Raw genomic sequence first — 20,148 nt, 5'->3', positions numbered from 1 at the left:
TAAAAACTGAGAATTGCTGCCTGGAGAATGGAAGAGAAAACTTAAACAGAAAAAGATTATCCTCACCCATGTTTATAGCAGCAATGTTCATGAGGTCGAAGCAACCCAAATACCCATGGACAGATGAATGGATAAAGAAAAGGTGGTATATACATACAATGGAATGTTATTCAGCCTTAAAAAGGAAGCAAATCCGTCTTGTCACATGCTACAATAGGGGTGAACCTCCTTGAGAACATTATGTTAAGTGAAGTAAGCCAGTCACTAAAAGACAAATACTATATTATTATTCTTATACTATGAGGTATCTAAAGTAGTCAAATTCATAAAAACAGAATTAGAGTTAGTCCCACTAGGGACTAGGGGGAGTGGGAAAGAAGAGTTGTTTAAGGGGTATAGAGTTGGTCATCTGAGAAAAAGAAGCAGACTGTAAAACAAAGAAATGCATTTATTAGGGGTCTTTTTTTAAAAATTGAAGTATAGTTGATGTACAGTGTTGTGTTAGTTTCTGGTGTACAGCAGTGATTCAGTTTTATATATATGTATATAGATACAGATATATAGATATATAGATTAAGCAGTTATTGCCTTCAAAATTCTATTGCTTGGTTGAACCTTAAATTTTATTCCCTGGACATTTTTTTAAATCCCTGATTAGATTAATTTTTAGTAAGCCACTGTAGAATTTAGTGAGATTGAGGATTTTTTTTTTTTTTTTGGCTGTGTTGGGTCTTCATTGCTTCGTGGGCTTTTCTCTAGTTGTGGCGAGCGGGGGCTACTTTTCGTTGCGGTGCACGGGCTTCTTATTGCGGTGGCTTCTCTTGTTGCGGAGCACGGGCTCTAGGCGTGCGGGCTTCAGTAGTTGTGCTTGTGGACTCTAGAGCGCAGGCTCAGGAGTTGTGGCGCATGGGCTTAGCTGCTCCGCGGCGTGTGGGATCTTCCCAGACAAGGGATCAAAGCCATGTCCCCTGCATTGGCAGGCGGATTCTTAACCACTGCGCCACCAGGGAAGTTGCCGAGATTGAGATTAGATATTAGCTAACTGTTAAAACCAGCATAAACCACAATAGTGCAGCCCTTCGTGTTACTATAAACTTCAAGTGATGCAACAGTGTTTTCTCTTTTGCAGGATCAGATATATATATATATATATATAAATATATTCGTTTTCAGATTCTTTTCCATTATAGGTTATTATAAGATATTGAATATAGTTCTCTGTGCTATATAGTAAGTCTTTGTTGTTTATTTTATATAAAGTAGTGTGTATCTGTTAATTCAGCATGGATGGACCTAGAGAATATCATACTAAGTGAAGTAAGTCAGGCAGAGAAAGACAACTACCATATGATATCACTTATATGTGGAATCTAAAAAAAAATGATACAGATGAACTTATTTACAAAGCAGAAACAGACTCACAGACATAGAAAACAAATTTATGGTTATTTGGAGTCTTAGAATTACAATTCAGGGAGCACAGATTCCAGCAACCACCAGAACAGTGTCCCCTCTGGGAAACAAAAGGCAGGAGTTTTTAAAGGAAAACAGAGAAGCACACTTAGTTTCCAAAAGTTTTTTGTGAAGAGTTGTGACTGGAAGGTATGTATTTTTTTTTCCTGTTACAATTTATTGACTCATCAAGTGTGTTTCACTTGTTATCAGTAAAGGCACACTTCTGCACAGTTCCGCAGGATGCCTTTCTCAACAGAGAGCTTCTTCTTCTTTTTTTTTTTTTTTTAAGTCAGCAGGGTCAGCACAGTTCACAGTTGAACAGGATGGAGCCCTAAAGTATAAAATGGAGTTCCTGCTGACAGCTCCTTCCAAAACTTTCAGATCTGCAAGATGAAAAAGTTCTAGAATTCTGTTTCACAACAATGTGAATATACTTAACAGCAGTGAACTGTACACTTAAAAATGGCTAAGATGGTGAATTTTTTTTTATTTTTATTTTTTGGCCGCACCGCGTGGCTTGCGGGATCTCAGTTCCCCGACCAGGGACTGAACCCAGGCCACGGCAGTGAAAGCCCGGAATCCTAACCACTAGGCCACCAGGGAACTCCCAGTGTTGTGTTTTTCTTGGTCACAATTTTGAAAAATAAATTTAAAAGTAATTAATTTTTTTAAAAGGATTGCCCCAGTGGTGCTAAAAACCAACCAAAGTTGTAAGTCATAAATTTGTCATACCACCACTCCACACAGGTGTGGAGATTTTCTCCTGGGTACACTCTTCAACCAGAACATAGGAACAGGAATGCAAAGACTGGATTGCTCTGGATTTAGAGATGAGCAGGTTAGGTGGAGTAATGTTGTGGCGAGGGAGGAAGGAGTTAAAGTTGCTAGCAGAAAAGTAAACCATTTGGTGGTTTTGAGGTCTTTGTGAATCAAGTAAGAAAAGAAAGCACAAAGATGTTGTAGCTTGGACTGTTGACTGAAAAAAAATGTACAACCTAAAAGTTGAGAATTACGTTTTATTCAGCAGACTTACTGAGGACTTAAGCCTGGGATACAGCCACTCAGCAAGCTCTGAGGGACTGTTCTAAAGAGGTAAGGGAGGAGCCTGGATGTATAGGAGTTTTTGGCTGAAAAAAAAAATGTAGTTGAACATCAAAAGATTATTGCTAATTACAAAAACACGCATCTCAAGTTAATGATTTTAGTTTTTTCTTGTATGGGAAGGTGCAAGAGATCGGGCTTATTGAAACCATTCCTTTGATATGCATGTTTTTCTCCATCCTGAGTTCCCCTTAGGTCGCACCGACCTGGTGCCTGCAGTGGCTGATGGCTGTTTGGCCGAAGCATCCTCTGTTTACTGAAATGGCAGGGACATTCTTTGTCCACATAACCATGTCCTCAGAATTTAGATATTCTAATTCCAAAGAGCGCAGTGACTTGATCTAACCCCAACATCTTCTTGTGGGTTTTGTTTGATTCTGTTTCCTATTAATTGAATTTAGAAATGGAATGTATACTGTATACTTGCAAAACCGCAATTCAACACTCTTAGGCAAGCCACTAGGGAAGACGTGATTGCTTAGTAAGCCTAGAATCAGAACTTGGAAACTTGATTTATCCTTTTTACACTTGATTTGTTCTTAACAGTAGATCTTTCAACTGTGGTAGTGTAATGGAGGGAATCTTTTTTTTTCCTTCTCTTTTCAATTGCTTTCTTCTATGCGTAATGTGAGTTTTAAAATATTGTCGTGTCATGACATGACAGACAGTGTCAACCATGGGGTTCAACACTAGAATAGTATAAAGATATTCTTAGTATAGAGATAATCCCCTGCTAAAGGGATAAACCCCTGCTGTGGGATAATCTTGCCAAGGAGACAGTAATATTGGCATCTGCTTAGACATAACTCTCCATTGGATGATGCTTGAATGAGCACTGCCATCAACTGTCTCTGAAGTGGTTTCTTTTCCTTCCTTTCAGCTAAGGTTATCCTACTACTCTTGTCCTAAACAAGGTGCTAAATAAATGATTCAAATATATCACGTTCCAATCCTGTGTCAATAAAATCCTATCCAATGTCTTGACTGTTCTTTGGACTATATCCCAATCTCTTTTTGACTCTCCTACTTTACTTCTGCAGAAAGTTAATCACCTCTATTAGATATAGATATCACTAGCTTAAGTCTCAGAGGAAAGCCGTTTTTCCCTTTTAGGTAGTGGGGCATGTTTCAAAGCAATCAACAGCATCTACTGAGTCCTGCTATGTGCTCAGCACCACGACTGACCTGAACACAAGAGTCCATAAGATCTGCCCTCTGCCCTCAGGGAAGTCAGTCTACTTGGAGACCAGTAGATACACAACTACCTCACAATGTGTTAGGTTTAAGTACTCTACTTGAAATAGATAAAAAATATTATGAGGGCCCCGTGGGAGGAAATGTTCATTTTTTCTGAAGGAATGTGAGTAAATATCGGAAGAATAGTGCAATGTATCTTCTGTGATATGTATCATCTTTTTCTTCTCAGCCTTTCTCAACTGCATTTCCAATCTGTAATATAAATTTTAAAATATGATTATTATATCTTTGGAGAGGAAAGACAGTATCATCCAGTGGGCTGAAAACTAGAAGAGAAATGACATCTGCAAGTTTCTCTATAATTAACAGTTATAGTTTATCAAAATGAACTGCTCATGTGTCCTTAGCAAGTTTTTTTTTTTGTACTGACAAAGTCTGCAGAAGAATAAGATTAAATACACAGCTCACCTCCACCAGGGGTCTCTACTTTGCAACCTGGGATTTTCCTGGTCATGACATTTATCATTAAATGTGGTAATTTTCCACTCTCTAGTGGTACATCAGTTGGCAAATTTGAAGAGTTTGTTGTTAACCTCTAGTATCTAAGCTGTAGGTGAATATAACAAATCGTTTACTCCAGGATGGTTGTGAAATTGTGATCTATAACAAGACATAGATATTTGGTCTTTGTCCCATTTCTGGCACAGAGCCCCAAAACCCTTGGAATTCCCGGAGATGAGAACAATAAAGGTGTCTCTTGTTATGAGGTGACCTTTAGAAAGCACCTAAGGATGGGGGCTGGTTGCCAGGAGTATCAGGCATGAAAATTAGGGGGTTGGAACTTTCAGTTAGGGTTGATATAATCAACCCTATGTGAACCAATCCCCAATGGCCAGTGATATAATCAATCATGCCTATGTAGTAAAGCCTCCATGAAAACGGCAAAGGACAGATTTCAAAGAGCTTCCAGTTTTGTGAACGTGTGGAGATTCGGGGAGGGTGGTGCACTCGCACTGAGAGAAGACATGGAAGTGTTGTGCCCTTTCCCCATGCCTTGCCCTATGCATCTCTTCTATCTGGCTGTTCCTGAGTCATATCCTTTTATAAAAAGCCAGTGATCTCGTATGTAAAATGTTTCCCTGAGTTCTGTGAGCCTCCCCAACACATTAATTGACCCAAGGAGGGGGTTGTTGGAACCTCTAATTTATAGCCCATAGGTCAGGAGCACAGGTGATAACCTGGCATTTGAAATGGGGGTAGGGAGCTAGTCTTGTAGGACTGAGCCCTTAACCTGTATCTCCAGATAGTGTCAGAGTTGAGTTGAATTGTAGGAAACCCAGCTGGTGTTTGAGGATTGCCTTTTAAGGTGGAGAAAACCCCACATTCACACACATCAGAATTGGGACCAATGGTCTTCTTTCTTCTTTTAAAGGCCCGACATGCAGCAAAAATAGGAGCCGATGGCATCGCTGTCATTGCACCTTTCTTTCTCAAGCCAGGGAACAAAGGTAGGTAGATAGGTCAAAACGCACAGTGCTGTACATGGTCCACTTCTTTATGCCTTCATTCCGAATGCTTGTATTTAACTCATGAAAGTAAAGTCTTATGGACTGGAGGCATGAAGTTGCAATGGTACAGTAGTTCTCCGGAATATTCAGCCTCCCTGGACCCATAAAAGAGACGAAAAGACTCCATTAAAGGACTTCAGCTCTTTTGTCAAGTAATCTGAGTAGGTCATCCACCAAGCCCTGGGTCAACCTACAGGCGCCTGTGTTTGGGTCAGGTGTCCACTTTTGGCCAATCAGTTGCATAGAGTGTCAGAGTCCCATGGCAAAGCATGAGACCATTTTTCTCAACAAAAGAGGAATATAAGTAATGGGCATTTTGAGACTACATGTAAGTGATGAATTTGAAAAGAGATTTCACAGAAATATCCATTGTCTTCCAAAATATCAAATCATTGTTTTCTCTATGGAAGCTATTTGTGGTTTCCAGGTATACTGTGTCTTTTTAATCCTTTTGATTAGCAAAAATGCAGTACAAATTTTAAAAGGATTAAAAACAGACAAGATGTTATTCACATGCATGATTAAATAAATCCATAGCTAAATGTATAACAGGTCAAAATCATCATGAAATATTACCTGTTATCAGTAAAATAGTCATTAATATTGGTAAATAATTTAAATACTGCTATTTGGGAAATTTAGAATGAACATTTTAAAAGTTTTTTTCAGATGGTTTTTAAAAATTTTGCATAAATACGTTTTGCATAAGACAAATGAAAAATAACAAATAATACACAATAATTTTGTCAAATATTTATTATCACAGTATTCAAATGTGTTCATAAGCTTCTCTCCCACTAGTCAGTGGCATCCAGATGTAAGCAATTCTGCTGGATTTATTTATCATCTGTAGTAATGTTGCTGCTGAAGCTCAAATTGGATGATGTAGAAAATCCCAATTCCTCAGTAAACCAGAGTGAACTGTCTTCTGAGATATCTGAATTTCTCTCCAAAAGGGAAAGGTACCAACCTCTGGTTGAGATGTGCCACTACCTTTATGACTTCCCATTTTGAGCAAATGTTGTTTATCTTTTTGTTGTAGGATTTACTGTTACAACTTTATTCTGATCTTAATGCAAAGTCTTTGCTGTTCACTGACCACACTTACCCTTCTGGGTAAGAGGAAAAGGATTCTGCCTGATGGGCTTCTGATTTTTGTAAGAGTATTTCATGAGCTTCTCTTAATATGTGGGAAGATTTGCACCCGTTTTTTAATAGTTCTTTAGTATGGTAGGAAACTGATCCTCTTATTTTGGCCTTTCTACAGAGAGGAAAATAAAACTTTGAATAAAGTGAATTGCAAAGACATTGCAATCTCAGGTTAGCAGTCTCAGAGATGGTAAGAGTGGTCAAGAATTTTTGGCTTCCAAAAAGGATGGTTGCATTTCATTAGATGGTTCTTTTTTTTTTTTTTTTGGCTGTGCGGCCTGTGGGATCTTAGTTCCCTGACCAGGGATCAAACCCATGCCCCCTACATTGGAAGTGTGGAGTCTTAACTACTGGACCGCCAGGGAAGTCCCAAGGTTCAGTTTTTACTGGGGAAAGCCAGTGTTTTACACTTGTTCACACCATGACTTTTCCTGCTGTTCTTTCAGATGTCCTGATTAACTTCCTAAAGGAGGTGGCCGCTGCTGCCCCTGCACTGCCGTTTTACTACTATCACATTCCTGCCTTGACAGGGGTAAAGAGTAAGTACTGCTTCTTTTCATGTTTCTTCACCTTCACCTCTCACATCGTACCCTATTTCACTAAGAAACCCCGACTCCACCCCACCTCACCCTGTATCACGAAAGCATAAGACTGTTGACTAGATGGTTCCAACAGCTCCAAAATAAGTCACTCTTATCAAAAATAAGTCAGCCCTTATCAATCACTGACACCACCTTATAATGGAAGATTTTTAGATATGAAAGATGAGTTGACCCCTACGTACTTGTAGCCGACAACTTGTGTCTGTCACACATACCCCTCCGTCTTATGTGGGAAGACATAGCCTGTAAGCCCCACTAAGACAGGGATTGGGTCTACCTTGTACCCTACTGTGTTCTCAGCACCTGGCGTACAGGAAAGTACTCCGATCTCTTCTCACTTTTCTTTTAGGTTTTCTTTTATCATTATCATACTTCTCCAGCAAGAAGATCGTTACAGTTAGATGAAATTTATTAGGAGGTTATTTTTAAAATGCCATTCCTTTCTAACTTCCTTAGAAGAAAAAATAGAAGTTGTGCTTCATAAATATCCATCTATTGTCTTCAAGGAACAGAAGATTTAGGGTTACAATTTGATAAGTACAGAGGAACTAGGAGGCAAGGGCAAGTGATTATGATGTTCAGTATGTTCAATCTGCAGCCAGTTGCAGCTGAGAGCAGCCCCCGGCAGCTCAGTGCAGATGTGTGGCACTAGATGAGATGTTCTCTGTGATTTTCTGGGGGTGTACCGGTGAATGAGACATTTATTGTTTTGAACAGTTCGTGCTGAGGAGTTGTTGGATGGAATTCAGGAGAAGATCCCCACCTTCCAAGGGCTGAAATTCAGTGACACAGATCTCTTGGACTTCGGGCAATGTGTTGATCAGAATCGCCAGCAACAGTTTGCTTTCCTTTTTGGGGTGGATGAGGTAAGTTTCCCCCTGGCATATCCCAGCAGGTTAGTTTCCCTCTGCAACAATTGATGTAGCCGCTTAAATAGTAGCATCTTTTCTCTTTTTCATCAAAGTTAATAACTCTTTGTCTGTTTCTGATCAGCAACTGTTGAGTGCTCTGGTGATGGGAGCAACTGGAGCAGTGGGCAGGTAAGCTGGACTCATTTTTCCCAATGCTTATTAGTGTAAAATCCCCCACAGAGGCAGTCATCACCTGCACAGTTGTATTTCTTGCAAGTTCACCTTTTCTAATAGAAATTGCCTTTCTTTGCCACATTCTCTTAGTGAAAAGGAATGAACTAGGGCTTAGCACTTTGTTAGCGACTCAGTCACTCTTAGAAGAAGCATCTGTTGCAGTTAGGGGGTGAGGCACAGAAGCTGAGAGCATGCACAGAACTTCTTTATCAGAAATTATTTGGTTACAAATAACAGAAAGCCATTCAAACCAGCTTATGTGAAAGAGGGTAAGTTATTATAAAATACTGGGAAATTTCATAAAACCCAAGGGGAGGAAGTGCAGTGAGGTCTCAGAGAAGATGAGAACCTAAAACTGCAAAGCTCTCAACAGCCAAGGCAGATCGTTCTCCACCTGTGGTCCTTTGGACATCCCTTTATTTGCCTTTCTCTCCAGATGGGCTTTCTCTGCTTCAGCATGCATGTGGCCAGTCATGGGGCCCAAATGGGGCATCTCAGGATATCACTGGATAGCACTGCCAAGTCAGGTGTCCCTGTAAGGTCCAGTCAGCTGCAGCCAGGAAGGTAGAATCATGTGGCCTGATGTCTGCTCAGCAGAAGTCCTAGGGATGTTTAATTTGGCATGTCCACTGCACACGTTAACCTAGTTCAGTAGCAGTGTGCCTGCAAGCAGATTGACTGAACTATTTACATTAACTGAAAGTGTATTTCCTCCCTGTGGGAAAAGTACAGGGGAAGCAAAGTAATACTCATAGCATATCTTGGTGAGCATGGCTTTGACGAAGAGTAGTTGGGTTGGATGTAATGGTAAGTAATGGTTTGTTCACTGAGCCAGGATGCCTGCAACATCCATCATCACTGCAGGCCATTTCCTCCAAGGAAACCTGAATGCCTGGATCTGCTGACCTTGGAAATTCTTAACTTTTTAGACTTTTTTTTTTTTTTCTGGCCTCCATACTAGGCATTTTTATTCTGTCAACAGAATCTGAAAGCAAAGTACATTTGATTACACTTCATTTCTCCTTAATTATGATCACATTCCTCTCTAAATGAGGATACATCTGAGACCCCTGGGATTCAAATTAGAGTATTCTGAAACCCCTTAGACATTCATGCACATATTGTGACTTTGGGTGTTTCACATCTGCAGGTAACTTATCTCAATGATTATATTTTATTCTTCCCTACATTTTTACGAGAAGATGTGAACTTCACGTTCTTGGAATGCCTTGTATTGACTCCAGGGACTACATTTATGAAGTACCAACAATATTCTGTTCCTGGTACACCAAGATGAAACTCTTTTCTGATCATGAGTTACTGTAGGAGAAGTCATTAGAAACTGGGGAAACATCTTTGTTCTGAATTTCTAGAACCTTCTACCTTGCTGGTTTCTCTAAGAATTCAGTGATTAGTCTAAGATATTTGTCTTTATTGGTGGAGTTAGAGATTCTTTTTTAAGTCAGCAAGAACATTTTATGATATCAAATAACATTCTCATCTCCATTTTTTCTGAAATGTAATAGAATAAGCAGTATGAAGGGATGGAAAGCTTCTCGACAACTCTGTAGCCCTTCTTTGAGACATAGTTTCTTCACAGCAAAATGGAAACCACACCTACCTCACAGGGCTTTGAGAGGATTAGACATGGTTTATGTCAGGCACCCGGAATACAATAGTCAATAAATGGTCCTCGTATTATTATTATCCATATTAATATTATTATTAGAAGCTAGTCTCTGGGTAACATATAACTTGGCAAAGCATTTAGGTAATCTGCTAGTATTTGCCCCTTTTACTGTGGTGCTACATTCACCCAGTTCCTCAGCATAGGGTTTTTAGGACCCACCTCAGATACTACATTTTTTTAAAAGTTTTATATTTACTTATTTTTGGCTGTGTTGGGTCTTCGTTGCTGTGCGAGGGCTTTCTCTAACTGCAGCGAGCGGGGGCCACTCTTCATCGCGGTGCGCAGGCCTCTCACTATCGCAGCCTCTCTTGTTGCGGAGCACAAGCTCCAGACGCACACGCTCAGCAGTTGTGGCTCACGGGCCTAGCTGCTCCGTGGCATGTGGGATCTTCCCAGACCAGGGCCTGAACCCATGTCCCCTGCATCGGCAGGCAGACTCTCAACCACTGCGCCACCAGGGAAGCCGTCAGATACTACATTTTATCCACCGTTCTTACCTAGCGTTGCACCTCTGTGTGTGCCCTGGGCCAGGTGTTGCCTTCAATCACTCCTTGCCAAATACACCTCTGTCTTTCACTTTTTTTCTTTTTTCTAACTTTACCCTTTTTCTATTTTTCTCCCTTTTCTTTATTCCTTTTGGTGTTCTCTGCATCCTCTGCACTGCTTAGTGTTGCTGGAAAACTCAGAACTGAAGACACCTGATCCTTTAATAGATTAGGGCCTAAAAATAGACTTCTGGAAGGCTTGGTAGATTTTTCCCTTTTGAGCATTAGAGGGGTTTGAAGAGCTGGACCTTCTCGCTAAGTTATTGATCCTGCAGATGTGCTGTTTTCTTTCCAGTACCTATAACTACCTGGGAAAAAAGACAAATCAGATGTTGGAGGCTTTTGAACGGAAGGACTTCTCCTCAGCCCTGAACCATCAGGTTAGCTTTCTTTTCCCTTCATATAAGTCACAGCCTTTTTTCTTTCCCACTTGAGAATTCTTATTTTCTCTCATCAGCATTCCTACCACACCTGCCCTCCTTAAGATTGCCTAGCTGCTGCTTTCTGTATTTTCCTTCTTTTTCTTACTTTTTCTTGTTTAAAACCAAACCTGTGCCCATTATCCATGTTTCCTGCATGTCTCATCAGGACAGGCCCCACATAGGAATGACTCCTTTCTGTTCCTCCTAGAAATGATCTTATTTTTAGTCTACATTCAAAGTATTTTTATGACTGTGAAATAATGGTGGTAGATTTTTGGGGAAATGACCACATGCCATCCCCTTGAGAACGTCACACCTGAGTCACCAGAGTATATAAGGAAGCTATGAGGCTGGTGATCTAAAAAGGGGAGACTTAATCCAAAGTCAGAGCAGGTCAGTCCTCTTTGCCCTGGAAATGTGCTGAGAACTGAAAACATTCACCAGGCAGGAAACAAGAGCCGAATAGGTGATCCAAAAGGAGACACTGGCTTTGAAACAGGAAGAGAAAAGCAGCAGGATCTGAAGTGTTCCAGGGAAGACCCCTGGGGGAAACGGTGGCTGCTGTCAATGTTACAGGGAGGACAGCCTAGCTGTCCAGAGAAGGAAGAGCCTCACCGAAGGGTAGAACCAGTACCACAGCTGGTAGTGTGTATACGTTAGGTAAACAGAATAAGGTGGAAAGAGATAGGGTGGGCACTACAGAGAGACTTCTAGAGGCCGAGAGGCCCAGGAACTTTCAGGATCATAAAAGTGACTGAGAGGAGTGTCCCAAGAAAATGAGTGACAATGAAAGGCATAAGCAAGATCAGAGCAGGTGGTCAGTCCCAGTAAGTTTAGATAAGGGATCTTTTGAACAGGACAGGCCACCATCAGGGCAATCAGGAATTACAGAGCAGAAGCCACAAAGCATCCTGGAGGTTTGAGGGAGTGACCTGAGCTCCAACCAAGAAGAGAACAGGAGGAAGCAGTTGCCAGCAGTGATTAAATACATCCCTACCCTTTAGCCCTGAACACTGAGCAAGCCTAAATCTACTTCCTACTTAACTTAAAGTTTAAATAGCTTGTTTAATATTCCCCTTTATTCAGCCCCAGACCAGGTGAAGCTGGAAGCAGGAACAGCATAAGGACATAGGAAGCTATGTCAACTACATTAAACATTGGCAAGACTTTGGTTTAAATTAAGATACGAAATTTGAATTGTGTGGACTCTGCCATCTCTTTTCTTTTTTTTTAATTAGTTAATTTATTTACTTATTTATTTATTTATTTTTGGCTGCCTTGGGTTTTCGTTGCTGTGTGCGGGCTTTCTCTAATGGTGACAAGCGGGGGCTACTCTTTGTTGTGGTGCGCAGGCTTCTCATCGTGGTGGCTTCTCTTGTTGCGGAGCACGGGCTCTAGGCATGCGGGCTTCAGTAGCTGTGGCACACGGGTTCAGTAGTTGTGGCTCGCGGGCTCTAGAGGGCAGGCTCAGTAGTTGTGGTGCACGGACTTAGTTGCTCTGTGGCACGTGGGATCTTCCCGGACCAGGGCTTGAGTCCGTGTCCCCTGCATTGGCAGGTGTATTCTTAACCTCTGCGCCACCAGGGAAGTCCCTGCCATCTCTTTTCATATACAATTTTCTTTTTCCTAAGTTTCCCAGAAAAAATTATTTCTGAAAATTTCAACCTGTTCTGAGCTGAATGATGTGAAAATCGTAGGATGGAGTAAACTGTGAAACAGGTGTGATACGGAACCTTTCCACTTAGTTGTTTCTTTTATTGGCTGATGCAATTTCCATCTCTTTTTCTTTTTTTTCTTTTAGTCTTACTCAAATAAATCATCTCACCCAAAGCAGTATTGGTAAGCAGTTTAGTTTACCACATTCTGGTTTTTCTTACAGAAAGCAAGTGTGAGCAGGTCTCATTTACTCACTTATTAATATACCATGGGCTGAACTGAATGTATAATTTCAATAAAACTGGTCTCTGCCCTAAAGGAGTTTGCAGTCAAGTGAAGAAACAGATAAGTAAAAAGTTAGGACTAAACTTACTCATTCTCATGGACTTTATTTTTGGCTGTGTTGGTCTTCGTTGTGGCGGCGAGCGGGAGCTACTCTTCGTTGCGGTGCATGGGCTTCTCATTGCAGTGGCTTCTCTTGTTGCAGAGCACGGGCTCTAGGTGTGCGGGCTTCAGTAGTTGTGGCGCATGGGCTCAGTAGTTGTGGTGCACGTGCTTAGTTGCTCTGCGGCATGTGGGATCTTCCCGGACCAGGGCTCGAACCTATGTCCCCTTCATTGACAGGCAGATTCTTAACCACTGTGCCACCAGAGAAGTCCATCATTCTCATGGACTTAAATGCCATCTGTTATATTTACAAAGTGAAATGACACATGTACAGAGATATTCCTTATAGCATTGTTTTTACTAGCAAAAGATAGAAACAGCCCAAATATCCACCTATAAGGAAATGGTTAAATACATTATGTTTGAGTTATTTAATGGAATACAGCCCTTTAGAAGGATGAGATACTTTTTTTTTTTTTTTTTTTTTTTTTTTTTTTGCGGTACGCGGGCCTCTCACTGTTGTGGCCTCTCCCGTTGCGGAGCACAGGCTCCGGATGCGCAGGCTCAGTGGCCATGGCTCACGGGCCCAGCCGCTCCGCAGCATATGGGATCCTCCCGGACCGGGGCACGAACCCGTATCCCCTGCATCGGCAGGCGGACTCTCAACCACTGCGCCACCAGGGAGGCCCGGATGAGAAACTTTTATATGCACACATCTGGAGAGATCTCCATGATATATTAAGTGTAAAAAAAGCAACAAAGTAGAGACTTCTGAATGTAATGTGCCATACTTTGTGTGTTAGGGAAAAAAAGAACATGTGCATATCTGTTTGTAAGGCTTGATATCAAAATTTTATTCTGCATTGACTTTTTTATTACTAGTATACAATTGATTAAAATAACATAAAAGTAAAATGTTATTGAAAATGCATCTCCTGATGAGATGAATGGGAATTTTTTTTTTAAGAATTGCTTCATGAATTTGTAGATGAATATCCTTTAATGCTAGGATGAGTTAAAGTTCAGCATCAATACTATTTCTGTTTTTTGCTTTTATAGAAATAAGTGCTGTGATACCCTGTTAATATATATTAGTAGATAAGAATGGAAGAAACTTTGGTACAGCAATGTCACTCAGTTCTTTGAGCAGTTTTTGAGTCATATGCTTGATCATTTAATGATTTTCAACTGACAGCCTGAATCACATTAAAAGCAAAGTTGAAAGGAAAACATTGAAAACCCTATGATTCTTTAGAGGACTTGTTATCCATTAATTAAAGGAATCACTCTGTCAGCTCTCTTTGTGGATGCCAATACCAACATTTTGATTTGCTCCTTTATTTGGTTCCCAGAGGTGTCCCAAGGCAGTGATATAAGAGGTACGTCTTTATTTTTTCAAAAGTAGGAGAAGGACTGTGAAAAGGGAAATGTAAAAGGATAAGCCATACCTCCATTATGTGCAACTTCTTATTTTGATCAATTTTAGAAATAGCACTTATGGAAGTTGAGGGTCTAGAAATTGCCATAAATCTTAGCCTTGACCAAGTGCCCCTGAGGTATCTTGGAAAGTACCCTAGAGGTTAGAGTACCCCAGTTTGGAAACTGCACTAGCTGGTAAGTTTACCTCTGTAACCTAGGTGGGTAAAGGTTACCTTCCCCATCCTAACTCTCTATTGTACAATTCCTTCATTGGAGCTTCTTTTCTTCATGGGCTCATTTCATAAAAGCTTATATATATGAAAAGATCCTACCTTATCCTGGGTAGATCTCAGTCATCCTCACTTGGCTGTTCTTCTCCACTCCAACGGACCCTCAGAAAACTAAGGTGTGTGGACTTTTTAGTTTGGGGTTTCTGCAATTTGACCTCTAAATTCTTTAAATTATCACAGTTTAGTAATACTGACTATAGATTTGTTTGTTCCTTTCCAGTTTTGTATTCAGAGATTTATCAACTTTGTGGTCAAACTAGGTAAGTTTCCCGCTTTGTCTCCTACTGGAGAGTGTAAAGGAAATAGACTTTCTCTGAGGGTTTCAGAGAAGGTGATGAGGGACTTTCATCACCTTCTCTGAGGGTTCAACAAGAACACCTTTTAATAAGCTGCAAGCAAAGGTCTATTCCTAATACTAACTTTCAGGGCCAATCCTATAAAGTGGTGAAGTAAACCTAGTTGGAAGGTCTTGGCAACCTTCTACAAATCTCTCTCCTCCATCTTAGCACTTTGTTCACCTCCCCACTCTGCTCACACACCATTTTTTTTAACCCCTTCTCTCCTACACCATCAACACTCCCTCCCTTTACTTGCCTCTGCTCATTAAAATTCTACTACCACACTATAACTGATTTAAGCCTAAGTGTTTAGAGGAAGGCAGTTTGAATACAGATCTTACTAAACTGTGAATGACTGACAGCTCTCCCCAGAGTATCTGCAATTTTAAAAGAGTTTATTAACACAAGTAAGCTTAAATGGATGGAGGTTTGAATAATATGACAATGTAAAGTTTGAGGGAAATACAGTGAATTTGAGTAGAGAAACCTCTCCACAGTCTCCTAAGTCTTATCCCATAACAAATGATAAATGCCACTATTCACTCCACTTCTGCAAGAGATTGGCCCTTCCCGAGGACCTGGGTCAAGTCCAGGAAGAGTTTTAGGTTTATTCTTGGCAGACCTCCTACCTTCCTTTCAGAGCCTTTCTGCCTCTTCCTGGCAACTCCTCCCAAGCCCTAAGCACCTATTATGTACTATGCCCCTCATTCTCTCAGGGTTTTCAGCCAGCTCTTTATCCTTCAAAGACAATGCTTCCCATTTGCTTTTCCACTTTGATGATTTTTGTCATATTTGTGTACCACCAGTACTATTATTACCTAATATCATTCCCTCGTCCTAAGCAATACTTCTCACAAAATCGTGGGTTTAGCATATGTTCCTAAAGTGCATTAAAGTAGATTTTGAACTACTGCTAGTTCTATAGTTTTTTAAAGAACTAAAAGTTTACCTGTACATGTAAGATCACTTTGCATACCAGCAGTGATTCTGCAGTAGTTTTGTAAAGTATAGCTGTAAGGTATTAGCTGAAAGGATTTACTCTTTTGCCAGATTTTTGGCATTTTAAAAGAGGCCTCTTGAAGACAGTTTTTATGATCTAAAAGAACATATCTTTAAAAAGCTCATTTCACACTTCCTTGGGGGTTGGAGTTTTCATGGTTTAGTCAAAGAAAGACTTTTTTTTTCTTTCAGTTTTTTTGAGATAAAATTGACACGCAGCACTGTATAACTCTGTTTCTGTTTTATTATGTTTGTTCATTTTTTGTTTTTTAGATTCCACATATAAGTGAAATCATACAATATTTGTCTTTTTCTGTCTGACTTATTTCACTTAGCATAATACCCTCTAGGTCCATCTGTGTTGTCACAAACAGCAAGATTTCATTTTTTTTATGGCTGAGTAATATTCCATTGTATATAAGAGAGACTTAATCTTAATAAACATGATAAAGCCTTATCATGAAGGTAGCTCTCAGTCTTCCACCATTCATAATAAACCTAGGAGGGCCAATTTCATCTTCAGAGACAGCTGTTTTCTGAAGAATCCATTGTACTCTAGGTTGTGAGTTGTCCCATCAGATGATTTTACATTTGCCTCTGCTAGGACACTATAGTTGCATCAGTTCTAACCAGTCTTTACGTATATTTAGTATGGTTCCTGTACCAAGCACATAATGCAAATACGGATCCAGCATTCATATATGGCACAGGCTTGGGATTTCATTTATATGATCTTTTTCTTTCCACACCCTGGCAGAAGTCATGCTTCCTTGCCTCTCAGGCCAGTGGGCCAGTTTTTTTTTCTATTGCTTTTCAGAGAAGGCTGGCTACCTTTTTTTTTTTTTTTTTTTTTTTTTTTTGCAGTACGCGGGCCTCTCACTGTTGTGGCCTCTCCCGTTGCGGAGCACAGGCTCCAGACGCGCAGGCCCAGCGGCCATGGCTCACGGGCCCAGCCGCTCCGCGGCATGTGGGATCTTCCCGGACCGGGGCACGAACCCGTCTCCCCTGCATAGGCAGGCGGACTCTCAACCACTGCGCCACCAGGGAAGCCCTGGCTACCAATTTTATGTGGGGAGTTTAATTCCAGCTCTTTGCTGTGTACAGACTCAAGGCTTCATCTTGCATTCCTGCCCTAGTCTAAAACAGCAGCATTGAGTCATAAACTACCTTAAATAGTGCATTTCTCAGGGACTTCTTAGATTTGTTTGAACTAAATTGCGACCTAGTGACCAAGTCCTACATCATTCAATCCACAACAGTGTATCCCTGAATCAGATTATCCTCATGGACCACTGGCTTCAGCTCCTTCTTACTACTCTGACCTCTTTATTCATGATACGTCTCGTTCCTCCTTCTTGCTTCTGAGGTTGACTTTGAGTCTCACTTTGTTTTGTTTTACAGTTTCTCAATTTGTTAAAAAGTTTCCAGCATTTCTATATGTTTAAAGCAGGAATAGGGATTTCCTACATCTGCTCAGTCTGCCATATTGACAAGAAATGTTCCCATCTTTTAGTTCCACTTTATCCTGTCATAGTAATCACTGTAAGAAAATGATCTCTTCTTTCGAGTGTTTGTGGCAAAGTGGACAGTGCCAGCCATGTTTCCTCATTTATTTTTTCCTGTCTAGGTTTTGGAGTGTCACAGACCAAAGCCATCATGACTCTTGTCTCTGGGATTCCAATGGGCCCACCTCGGCTTCCACTACAGAAAGCCTCCAGAGAGTTTACTGATAATGCAGAAGCTAAACTGAAAAGCCTAGATTTCCTTTCTTTCACTGATTTAAAGGATGGAAACTTGGAAGCTTGTAGCTAGTGCCTCTCTATCAAATCAGGGTGTGTACGTTGAGATATAATCCACTTTGAATACTGCATTCATTTCTCAAAAACTTTTTAGATGAGTTTGAACTAAACTTTCCTAGCAAATGAAATCTTGCATCAATCAACAAGTATTTAAATACCTACTATGATCTTTTAAGAGTTTTAATTTGTGAAGGAGCAAAAACTCTAAAAGGAGTTATGAGCCCAAAGTCATTCAATATTTCACAGAATTTTGGTTGGAGAAGTTTTTGCATAAATGGATAATACGGAATCAAGAGGAAAATTGTAATTGATTAATTCCATCTGCCTTTGGGAGCTCCCGTTATCTTGATTTCTGGTTGTTAATCCTATTTTAAAGTTTTCTACTTTTAAACCACCATAGTGTACTTTCATTTTAATAAATATTCATTTGGAATCTAGGACAACTCTGAGCTATTGCATTTAGGCAGACATACTAACTTTAATGCCAAATTACAGTGTCACTCAACTATGCACAACTGTTAACAAACCAGTTCACTTGGCTGCGCAGTCTAACTCTAGAATATCTGCTTTCGGATTAATTGCGATGTCACAGTTTTCCCCAAAAACATTGGGTTAGGTGAAGACTTGCTTCAGTTACTATAACTAAAGGGCCATTAGGGTGGTTTTCACATAACAAAGGAAAGGCCTTCCCCAAAGATGAATTCAAGTCTCTAATTGTTGCTATAGAGAACTTCTCAAAGTTTCAGAGAACCAAAGAGCTCTCTGCTCTGGGCACCACAAACTTCCCCTTTCCTCACTGAGAAGAAAGTGTCCCTCAACAGTGCCCTGAATTATTGGAAGTGAAAGCCAGCATCCCTTCTGCTGTGAGCCCAGGGGCTACTTACTGTTATTTCCCAGTCACATTTTCACACAGTCACTTTTCAGTGATAAGAGATTTAGGGAGGACCTAAAGATTTAACTTTAACTTTCTCTACACACCTTCTTTACTTTTTTCTTTCTCTGGACTATATAATTGGCTGCTCAGTCTCCTCTCTAACAAACCCTGGTACATGCCTTCCAGTAACAAAGTGTACTGATGGTCAATCCTTAGTGATTTTAAACTGGACTATCCAGTCTAATAACTACCTAAGAATTTATTTTGTTTCTTATCTAATTAAATTAGTCTGCTCATTGGCAGAGGAAAAGTATTTGAAATTCATATCAGTTTACTCTATATTTTAATTTTTAAAAATTAAAAAGAAAATGTTTGCAAAATGAGAATTTGAAATGATCAGTGGATTTAATTATCTTTGCTACCCTTCTCTTTATATCTCCTCACTCCTTTTTTACCCAGGAATAACACACACTGTTTTCTCATATTTCTCTCACCTTTAGGAGTAAGGTATCTGAATTAGAAATTGAACCACAGGGCTTATGTGAGCTTATATTCTACCTCACTGAAACTTTTCTCTATAGCCGTTTATTTCCTGAAAGAAGAAGTGAGGTTTTTGTTAGTCTTTGGTTCTGAGGATGTCATATCCCTACTTAATGATACTAAAGCCAAATTAATTTTTCAGTGAAGATAAATATTGGATATCCACTAAGCAATGAACTCTGCTTTTCTTTTTTTGCTCTTCTGAAATTAGTGCTTGGAGAGCTTTTAACATGATTAATGAGATCTTGTGAACACAAAGATAGTTAAACAAAATGACCAAGGGCTGAGTTTAGCTCTATGTATTTTAACATCCAACTCCGTAGAAACAAGGGACTTCTCTGGTGGCTCAGCATTTGGGACTCCGTGCTCCTAGTGTGGGGGGCCTGGGTTCAATCCCTGGTCTGGGAACTAGATCCCACATGCATGCCGCAACTAAGGAGCCTGTGAGCCACAAATAAGGAGCTGGCCTGCTGCAACTAAGACCCAGTGCAACCAATCAGGGAAGCACAAAAGAGAAAACCATTCTACAATTTAATACATACAGTGTCATTAGTGGTTTTTTACAGTTTTCTTTTGAGGATAATCTACTGAATTTTTCTGCCAATGACATTTCACAGTGAAGTTGTCTTCAGGAGTAGATTTCCACAGAGAATCAAGAGTATAACAGTCCAATATATTTTACAGGTGATACCTGACAGTTTATGAGTAGCTGCAAATCATTTTTTCCCCATTTTTTTCCAAAGTCTTGGATGATGAACAGGAATCATGACTTTCACCACCACTATAGTGCTCATATAAAGTTTTAGCAGCTTTCAAAATGGAGTTAGGAGAATTCAGGCCAACAAGTTGGCCCAGAACATATTTCATTTCTTTAGTGGTTCCCTTAGCCATCTGGTTACCTGGATGAGTTTGAATCTGAATATATGGATGTGCCAGAAGCTCGGGAGTGGATACCCTCTGTTTAGGGTCCCTTATTAAACAACACTTTAACACATCTTGAAGAAGGTATAAATGGAAAATAGGGAAAGGTGT

General features: G+C 40.2%; 1 protein-coding gene across 6 annotated transcripts in view; it reads left to right on the top strand.

Moving 5' to 3' along the window:
* NPL (N-acetylneuraminate pyruvate lyase) overlaps positions 1-18,838 on the top strand; it is a 36,203-nt gene extending 17,365 nt beyond the window's left edge. For 5 of the 6 annotated variants that reach the window (XM_060088525.1, XM_060088523.1, XM_060088521.1 and 2 more), the window contains exons 6-12: positions 5,186-5,261; positions 6,917-7,009; positions 7,790-7,938; positions 8,066-8,112; positions 10,688-10,772; positions 14,787-14,826; positions 17,531-18,838. In XM_060088525.1, the coding sequence (XP_059944508.1) occupies positions 5,186-5,261; positions 6,917-7,009; positions 7,790-7,938; positions 8,066-8,112; positions 10,688-10,772; positions 14,787-14,826; positions 17,531-17,715 (675 nt within the window). In that variant the 3' untranslated portion in view covers positions 17,716-18,838. The remainder of the gene's footprint in view (positions 1-5,185; positions 5,262-6,916; positions 7,010-7,789; positions 7,939-8,065; positions 8,113-10,687; positions 10,773-14,786; positions 14,827-17,530) is intronic. The other variant, XM_060088524.1, reaches the window with a different exon arrangement.
* Positions 18,839-20,148: the final 1,310 nt, after the last annotated feature.

Source organism: Mesoplodon densirostris, chromosome 2 (assembly GCF_025265405.1).
Source record: "Mesoplodon densirostris isolate mMesDen1 chromosome 2, mMesDen1 primary haplotype, whole genome shotgun sequence".
NCBI lineage: Eukaryota > Metazoa > Chordata > Mammalia > Artiodactyla > Ziphiidae > Mesoplodon > Mesoplodon densirostris.
Note: the sequence above shows the minus strand (reverse complement) of the source record. Positions and strands in the feature narration are given on the sequence as shown.